Raw genomic sequence first — 9,993 nt, forward strand, 5'->3', positions numbered from 1 at the left:
ATTTACTCTGTAAATCTTCACCCAAATCAAAATAAAATTAAAAAAAGAAAAAGATAACAAGGGGGGGGGCGGGGACAAAAAAGGGTCAGAGAGTGGTGCGCTTCCCCTACTTCCCTCTTACAGAACCTCAGTGCATTGCGCCGGAAACCACCAAGCGCTAGAGAAAATAAGCGAAGTGTAAATAACGATGTTTCCTCTTAATTGAAAGCAAATGCTCCCTTCAAAGGAAAGAATTCTCTTACCTTACTCTCCAGCAATAAGAATCAAGCCGTAATGAGTCAGCTCAAAGTGGTCCTGTCCTCTAATTCCGTGTTCCTCAATGGCACATAACAACAACAATAAGGAAACTAGCTGGAAAATGACTCAGCCCTATTCCTTCTGATCTGCTGGTGCCCTGGCATCTGAGGTAGAGTAACTGCAGAGAGGAAGGCCACCCAGAGAACTCAGTGCCCTGCTTCTCAGTGGGCGGACAGCAGAACAGAACTCCTTACAGGAGTTACCTGGTCATTATGTAAAAGAAGAACCAACAGTGTTGAGATTAAATGTCAGTCCTAAGAGTTATACCTGTTCAGAGCTCTCTGTCCGACACCAGGGCATAAAGAGGGGCCATGGAATACTTCTCTGTTCTCCACTCTCAGAGCATAGTGCTGCATTTTAGCTCTCTTCAGAATCCTTCTGTAAGAAAACCATCAGTATCTTCACACTAACCATTAAGATAGCAGATTCAACTCTGTTCCAGGATGAGAAATGTTGAGTTGTAGACCCTAAGCAGCTCCTAAAACACAGATGCACCAGCCTTGTTGCAGAGCCCAGCTTAACAACTAAGTCTGATTTGCCTTCTTAATTCTATTCTGTTTTGAAACCTAGACTTTGATTATATTCTGTGCTTTCTGGTTATTTATCCAGATGTGAGTCTTGGGTTCAGGAAAAACCGCCTCCCTAAAAGTTCTTTCTCTACCCTCCCCCAACCCACGGCCCCACTCTTTGTTGGATGCTGTGTCCTCTTTTGTTCTCACCTTCTGAAATCTCTGAATTTGTTCTCCTTGCAGCTCAGCTTAGCCCAAATTCACCAACGGTACTGCTCAAGATTTCTCATTTCTTCTCTCTTCCTCTCAAGATCTTTCTCAGCTTTCACACCTATCTGCTTTCCAGTAGTGTGGGAACAAGTCTTCTGTTGCACCATTGTTAGACAAATTTCTGACACAAACAACCTTGTTTTTAGCGGATCATACAAAAGGTATTTCTTGTCTACAGCAAAAAAAGAAAAGAAAGAAAGAAAAAATTGCTATACTAGCCATAAAACCGGAGTATGGGGTTAACCATAAACTTATATTGTAATAAGGTCATCTTCCTTAGCCCGAGACTTGTTTGTTTCTTGCCGTTTGGGATGCTTTGTCTGGTCAAAGTGTAACTTGTACCAACCTATGATAAACCAATTAAAGAACATGATATGGGATTTTTGTTTTTTGTTTTCTGGGTTTTTTTTTTTTTTTTTTAAGATTAACATTATTTCTGAAAAGAGTATCTGCCCAGTTATTTGCTGAACAGGCCCGACTCGACGGCAAATAACAACAATAACAACAACATTACGAACTTGTATGAGTTGATTGATAGCCAATCTTCCAGTGAATGTTAAATCAAGATATGCCAAATGATTGTTTCAAGGATGAGATGGAAACTGCATTAAGTTAGATTCAAGGAATAAGGAATTATTGGGAAACAAAATCAATCTTAAAAAGTAGGGGTGAGACTATATTCTGCCTTATGAACTTGGGTTGGCCTAAAGAGTTTAAATCAGGAAAAACTTTTGTGTTGAATTATAGTTTTTTAGTGTGAATAACAAATAGAATCATCTTCACAACTCTATTGCAGAACTTGGTTTTCTTTAATAATCCTCCATCTGCTACTTTGAGTCAACTCCTGGAAGTGATGAGCTGGCAGTTTTCTTCATATGTTGGTCGTGGACTTAATTCAGATCAACTCAACATGCTGGCAGAGAAGCTTACAGGTATGAACTGGTAGATATGGAGGACTTGCCTCTGTTTTTGGTACTTAAGTGAACCAGGATGGTATTGCTACAATTAATAATGACAGTCACAATTTATGAGTGTCTACTATATTGCACAGGGCTAAATGCTCACCCTATATTATCTCTAATTCTCACAAAAGTTCCTCAAGTCAGACATAGTTCTATCCATTTTATATTGGGAGTCAGATGTTAAGTAACATGCCATTCTGCATGGCTAGTACATAGCAAAGCCTAGGCATAAGCCCCACCCACCCACATCCATCCAGTCAATTCCTACTCATAGTGACCCTACAGGACAAAGTATCATGTCCCACAGAGCTTCCAAGGCTGTAAATCTTTATGGAAGCAGACTGCCTCATCGCTCTCCCACAGAGCAGCTGGTGGGTTTGAACCACTGACCTTTTTGTTAGCAGCCAAACACTTTAACCACTGCACCCAGGTGTATCCACTTCTAAAGTCTCCTCTTTTCCATTCCATATCCAATCTCTAGAATGTTCTAATGTCATTTCCACCTTTAGTGGTAACTTGGTCTTTCATATTACTATCACAATTGACATTAACCAACTGGAAAATAGTTAATTCCCCCACCAAGTCTAGGAAATTTAATAGACATTCAAAACCACCCAGTAAATACTCAATTCTACATGTTAAGGACTCTGTTACAAAGAAAATTTCAGGTTTGACTGAGATTTTTAACGTTTGCAAAATAGAGTCATTGGTACTACATGTACTAACAACAGTCTAAATTTTTTCTAAAAGATATCTGTATTTTGACAAGTATGGGGTGAAAACAATTTAGCACCCCAAAAAAAAGAGTTGGAATTGGGTCTTATGCATTTCTAGTTAAAGTAGGACCAGAGGTTAATTCAAGTGGCAGTAGTTGAATCACATGTGATTAAAGTTTTGACTGAGTGTGAGTCTGGGTTGCCACTTCCATCTATTCTTTGATCAGTAGGTAATTGAAATCAGGGTCTTTGGAAATATTACTAAATTTACTTAATGAAAAGTTCCTTTTCAGTCCTTTTTTAAAACAAATTCATAAAAACACAATAACTAGACATTCAATAAGTATTTGTTAATTAGTGAATAAAGCTTTAAAATACATAATATAGCTAGCAACCACATTCTTTTATACCTTTATTAAATTATCCTTATGATGAGTGTAATTTCCTTAAAAATGTAGTTAGATAGAAACTCTTGTCTCCTCTCACTGCCCTGGGTGAAAACAGTTAATGGCTTCCTATAGCTTAATGGGGGAGCTCTGGTAGCATAGTGGCTAAGGCACTTGACTGCTAACCAGAAGGCTGGCGGTTCAAACCCACCAGCCACTCCTCGGAAGGAAGGTTGGGCAATCCTACTTTCGTAGTGATACTGCCTCGGAAACCCAAGGAGGGGTCGCTATGAGTCAGGGCTGACTCGACGGCATATAACAACAACACAACAACATAGCTTAATGGAACTCTAGCTAATTCTTTTTGTCTTAACAGTCAAGTTGTTGTTGTTGTTGTTGTTATGTGCCATTGAGTCCAACCCGACTCATAGCGACCCTTCCTTGGGTTTCCAAGGCAGTATCACTACCGAAGTAGATTGCCCAACCTTCCTTCCAAGGAGTGGGCTGGTGAGTTTGAACCGCCAGGCTTCTGGTTAGCAATCAAGTGCCTTAGTCACTACACTACCAGAGCTCCCCAATACTCAAGACTCCTGCTAATCTGACTATGCCTAATTTATACAAATAAATTATGCAATATTTATTCACCAACGTTAGGTTGCTCTTACTGTCTCCTATATAAGACACATTCATGTCCACCATGTCTCACCCTACATTATTCTTACTTCCTGGAGTGCACTCTCCCTCTCCGCTGACAATGTATATTCTACCCATTCATGGAGGCCTGGTCCTACAGACCCACCCTTTTCCTGAAGCCATCTTTAGCTCTTCTACCTAAAGGATTATTTTCTAGATGATAAGAGCAAAAAAAAAAAAAAGGATATCTTAACATTTTTCCTAAGAGCAAAAAAGGATATACATTTTTACTATACCTAGTTCTAAGTACTCTATAGACTCAAACCAGGTACTTAGATATTTGAAAGGGAGAAATATAAAAACTATCTAAATTGAGCACAAAATTGAAGAGTCTGATTGTTTAACAAACATCTCATTCTCTTCTCTTTTTTCATTTCAGTCTTATCTAGCTACAGTGATGGTCATCTCACCTGGGCCAAGTTCTGCAAGGTACAAACAGGGGAAGGGGAAGATCATTTAGATACTCTTTTTTTTTATCTTAAACATAGTGCTTTTTTCTAAGCCTTCATATCATAATCTGGACTTTTGATAATTTCCTGGATAAGGATGTTTTAAAAAGAAATGCTAAAGTATTGTCCCATTTAAAGAAAATATTTCGCTGAAAAATGGAACCTGAATTATTATATCGACATCACTGATGAAGTAATTGTTGTCCTGACTGGTTTGTTTATTCCCATAGGAACACTTACCTGGCAAATCATTTACCTTTTGGACATGGCTTGAAGCAATATTGGATCTAATTAAAAAACACATTCTTCCACTTTGGATTGATGGGTAAGTTAAAGGCTATATTTTCCACATGAGTTATTATGTTTTATTTTTCTTCTGTTGTTGGAGTTTTTTTTTCTTTCTTTTTTCCTCTTTTCCTTCTAAGCATGATTAGTGCCACAGGAAAAAAAAAAACAGGTATGGTTTCCTGCATTCTACATATACAATTGATATTCACAGTGAACAGTATAAGAGTATTTCAGGTACCACTGACATTTGATTGTACTGAAAACATAGTCTAAGTATTTCTTTGTGACTGAAATAAATGCAAATGCAATAATGTACAGCCTTTAATCAGGTAAAACCGTGTATCATTCTATTTTTAGGTATATCATGGGTTTTGTTAGTAAAGAAAAGGAACGGCTCTTGCTAAAGGACAAAACGCCTGGAACATTTTTATTAAGATTCAGTGAAAGCCATCTTGGAGGAATAACTTTCACCTGGGTGGACCATTCCGAAAATGGTATATGCTCACTATTGTTTATTAATGTGAATTGGGTATTCTTCGGTTTGGTTATTGAATTTGAGCTTTCCCTTGTGTTGTTCTGTTTATACGCTCAGTGATTATGAATACTAGTTGTTGCACTTTTCCCAGAACAGGACTCACAAAAATTTATGACAGCCTGTGTGGGCCTCCTCTGTCTCCTGAATAATCTGTTCTACTCAGACAACAGAACATCTGGCCTTGTTTAAAACAATGATGTGAAGATAATGGCAGGGAAAAAGGCCACCAAGAATGTCTGCAGGGACTTGGATATTCCTCTGCTGTCTGTCTTTGCAGGAGAAGTGAGATTCCACTCTGTAGAACCCTACAATAAAGGCCGGTTGTCTGCTCTGCCATTCGCTGACATCCTCCGAGACTACAAGGTTATTATGGCTGAAAACATTCCAGAAAACCCACTGAAGTACCTCTACCCTGACATTCCCAAAGACAAAGCCTTTGGTAAACACTACAGTTCTCAGCCATGCGAAGGTTAGTTCTGTTTACTTTTTTTTTCCCCTTAAGGTTTTGGGAAACAACCTCATGTTGCAGGGAAGTAAATGATGCTCCTGTTTTCTTGTTTGCTTTGATCTTTACCAACCCTAAAGGGCTTGTGGAGGTTAAAGCTGGAGAGACAGGGGGTATGTCAGCAGTTCCTGGACAGGGACCTCTGGGGCTCCAACACTAACTGAGTAGTCGTTAGCAGCTGTAACCAGACCTCACAATGGCCATGGGCTCTCTTCCAGCTATTTGGAGAGCTTCCATTTTCTCCTTTGTAAAACAGCAGTGGCACTGACTTTACTTTTAAGACTTGTTGTTGTTGTGTACCATTGAGTGGGCCCGACTCACAGCGACCCCTCCATGAGTTGCCGAGGCAGTATCACTACGGAAGTAAATCGCTCAACCTTCCTTCCGAGGAGTGGCTGGTGGGTTTGAACCGCTAGCCTTCTGGTTAGCAGTCAAGTGTCTTAGGGGAGAGGAAAAGAGGAGATAATGATCAGAAGGCTTTTAAAAGGAAGGCAAGTCTACATATTTTCAAAGGAAGGTCAGGATCTGTAAGCTTTATATTGACCTTATAGTTTCACAACTGAGGAAAAATTGCTTATTTGTTGGGGAGAGGCCATGGAGTCTGTGCCTCATTCCTGTGCCTCCTAGTCTATCAACACAAAGTTCTGATATTTCTGTTTTTCTGGCCGTATCTTTGGGGCCTAGAATAGTGCCTGGCCACAACAGGCGTTCGGTCAATATTTACTGAATACATGAAAGAAAGTTATTTAAATCAGCTATAGAATTTTAATATGGGAGCTCTGGTGGCATAGTGCCTAAGGCATTTGACTGCTAACCAGAAGGCTGGTGGTTCAAACCCACCAGCCACTCCTCAGAAGGAAGTTTGGGCAATCTACTTCCGTAGTGATACCGCCTCAGAAACCCAACGAGGGTCACTATAAGTTGGATCTGACTCGACAGCAGTGCGTTGCGTTGTTGCCTTATTCTGTTTCTTTCATGAAAAGTATAAAACCATAAAAATCTTCATCCATAGCAAATAAATCTATGAGCCCCATCTTGTAGAATATCCTAGTTGTCACTCACAAGCAGTGAGTGACATTCTACTTCATTCCCTCCAAAATGGGAACAAAACAATCAAACAAAAGATAACTGTGACTTCTAAGTGACTCTCTGTCTCTGATTGAATGAAATAAATATCAGTGCAATAATTTACAGTTGGATAACTAGGCCAAATACCAGTTCACCATAGTGTGATAAAGAATGATAGGGAATGTTTCCAAGTACACCACTACTATTACAGTGGTACTTTTAGCAACACTGATGTCTGTGCTTCAAAAAATTTGTATAATTATGATTGACCAGTATCCATTATAATGAAAATAACTGAGTTACTATAAATATCTCCAATAGATGAATAAATCAGTATTTATAATCAAACTTAAATTGGAATATAGAAGACAGGTAATAGAATTGATTCTCAATTTTTCTCACACATTTCAGAGACATTACTATGTGAAGAAGTAAGATTCAGTCTGCCAAAAGATTTGCTTTTCTCTTTTTTCATATTTTATGCTCCTCTAGGAGACTATTGCATCTTTTCAACCAAAATTTTTTCTCAATCACTAAATAACTATATTATCTCTCACTTAGCATTGCTTATATTTTTCAGACTTTTTTTCCTAAGTCCATAATCTTGATAATATTTTTCCCAACAATGTGCATTTCTTTTCCAGTTTCAAGACCAACAGAAAGGGGAGACAAAGGTTATGTTCCTTCTGTTTTTATCCCCATCTCAACAATGTGAGTAATTCTAGTCACATACAAAATATTTACTATTGAATTTACAAAAGACATAAAAAAAAAAAAAAAAAGCTTTCCTTTAGAAAATTTGAAGGTAAAGCAGAGAATTTGTAACTGTGAATAAAGCTTTTTAATATCCCATTTCTTTTAATAGTTAAAGCTAGTCTTCAGGGCATGCTTTCCACAGTCTATTATGACTAGAATGATAAGATTGCCCTTGTGTTTGCTGTTTATGACATAATGGGTTGAATACTCTGGTATCAAATGATGAATTAGTAACCTCAAATAAATGAAGCCCTAGAAATGAGTTTCTGATACAATGTCATGTGAGCTACTATTTAACATTTTTTAAAATTTATCTTATTATCTCTTTAAGCCGCAGTGATTCAACTGAGCCCCATTCTCCATCAGACCTTCTTCCCATGTCTCCAAGTGTTTATGCCGTGCTGAGAGAAAACCTGAGTCCCTCAACAATTGAAACTGCAGTATGTTCCCTTTCCTTTCCATTGCTGGTCAAGGGCGTTTCCAATGAAGCAAAGGTGGTGTGTGAATTGAAGGGGTTGAAATTTTACCTGAGCAGTAGGAAAGTAGATACATTGGAACACAGTCATGAGCATAAAACAAGAGGTATCTGTAAAGTCCTGTGTGATGCTAATATTATAAGCATACAAAGCAGACACCTTCACCTATTTGAATTATCTCAAGTTCTTTCCAACTGAAAGCCACTAGAGAGCAAATAAGGGAGCTCTGGTAGTGTAGTGTGTAAGGCACATGACTGCTAACCAGTAGGCTGGCGGTTCAAACTCACCAGCCACTCCTCGGAAGGAAGGTTGGGCAATCTACTTCCGTAGTTATACTGCCTTGGAAACCCAATGAGGGGTCACTATGAGTCGGGTCTGACTCCACGGCAGTGCATTTTTTGTGTAGAGGGCAAATAAAGGAGTTCCGGTGGCACAATGCTTAAGGCCTCTGTTGCTAGCCAGAAGGTTGGCGGTTCAAACCCACCAGGGGCTCCACAGAAGGAAGATGGGGCAACCTACTTCCGTAAAGATTTACTGCCTTGGAAACCCAATGGGGGTCGCTGTGAGTCGGAATTGACTCGTAGCAGAGAGTTTGGTTTTGGTTTTTTGAGAAGACTAATATTCCTATACTGACCTCCGACACTTCAGCCCAACCTCTGCCATTGACCACTCTTCACTATCCTCTCCACTTTAGCAGATAACATGTATTAATCAATATTTAGAAGCCAATTTTAGCAGTTCAAGCACCCAAAGTTTAATTTTCTTGATTGTTATTTGTACGATTAGTCCCTTGAGCCACTCCAAGTAGCATATGAATAACAATGGCAGCAAATTAATATTCTTCTGAGAACTGGATCATAATCTCAAACGCAATAATCTTATTTATGATGCATCATATCTGTTCTCATTCCCAATACTGTCAAGAGGTTCAAATTCCCAATTCACATGAGGAAGACTCACTCTTGAACATATAGGAGAATAATGGAATCCAGGAGAAACTCTGAGCCCCAAGAAATTTGTCAAGTGTGTTTCAGTTCTTTTCTTGAATATTTCCTACAATGGAAAATTCATATTCTCTTTTGATAGCTTATTCCAACGTTAGTTGTCCTTAATTGTTAAATTACTTAGGTGTAAGCGAATTTTTGTTGCATTTTACATTGATTTCTTCATTATGTGCTCGGTGGGAAAAATAGGTCTTTTCCGTAAAATAATTTCTATCTACTTGAAAGATGTCTTTAACTTTAGACTGATTGCCCCTGGCTACTTTTGTGACTACCTAATAATTAACTGCTAGAAAGACTCTGGAGTGTTTAGTAGAAAAGAGGATGTTTACTGTTTCTAAAATAGTGGTTTGTTTGCAAAACAATAGCTTCTGAAAGATCATTTTCATTTTTCCGTTTTAGATGAAGTCTCCGTATTCTGCTGAATGATAGGATAAACTCTGACACTCAAAAGGAGGAAGCAAATGAAAAAGTTTAGAGACTGATCTTTGCCAGCAATCAAATCATATTTCTTCAGTTTTGTAAATTCCAGGAAATGGTTGAAGCCTGAAACTCTTCTCCCCCACAAAACACCTCCAATTGGGAGTGTCATGATTGAAATGCTAAAACCCAAAGCTTCAGATAAACTTGTGAGATAAATCAACTTTAAGAAACCAGTGTTAACATCAATACAACTATTCACAGGAGACTCCTTTGCATGTGCATTTAATTTCTGTTTGGGCTTCTCAGGTATTACTTATGAATTTATTCTAGAAGGTGTAAGTGTTAAGACATAGGATAGATCAAGAATAACAAAGCAATCCCTTCATTTCTCAACCAGCAGGAAAGCCTAAGGACAAAACCAAATAAGCCAAATTCCTCATGGTAGTATAGTGCCTAAGGCATGTGACTGCTAATCAGAAGACTGGCGTTCAAACCTACCAGCCAATCTGTGGAAGGCACCCTGGGCAACCTACTTCTGTAAAAATTTACCACCTCTTACCACCTCGGAAAGGGAGCTCTGGTAGCATAGTGGCTAAGACACTTGCCTGCTAACCAGACGGCTGGCGGTTCAAACCCACCAGCCACTCCTCGGAAGGAAG

General features: G+C 38.8%; 1 protein-coding gene across 1 annotated transcript in view; it reads left to right on the forward strand.

Annotated features, from left to right (window-relative positions):
- STAT4 (signal transducer and activator of transcription 4) overlaps positions 1-9,340 on the forward strand; it is a 140,311-nt gene extending 130,971 nt beyond the window's left edge. Inside the window, exons 16-23 of the mRNA XM_007939151.2 lie at positions 1,873-2,008; positions 4,213-4,262; positions 4,513-4,607; positions 4,928-5,064; positions 5,383-5,574; positions 7,323-7,389; positions 7,766-7,874; positions 9,314-9,340. Coding sequence (XP_007937342.1) covers positions 1,873-2,008; positions 4,213-4,262; positions 4,513-4,607; positions 4,928-5,064; positions 5,383-5,574; positions 7,323-7,389; positions 7,766-7,874; positions 9,314-9,340 — 813 coding nt within the window. The remainder of the gene's footprint in view (positions 1-1,872; positions 2,009-4,212; positions 4,263-4,512; positions 4,608-4,927; positions 5,065-5,382; positions 5,575-7,322; positions 7,390-7,765; positions 7,875-9,313) is intronic.
- Positions 9,341-9,993: the final 653 nt, after the last annotated feature.

The sequence above is a fragment of the Orycteropus afer genome, unplaced genomic scaffold (genome assembly GCF_000298275.1).
Source record: "Orycteropus afer afer isolate SDZICR_OR568_19922 unplaced genomic scaffold, OryAfe1.0 scaffold00001, whole genome shotgun sequence".
Classification (NCBI taxonomy): Eukaryota; Metazoa; Chordata; class Mammalia; order Tubulidentata; family Orycteropodidae; genus Orycteropus; species Orycteropus afer.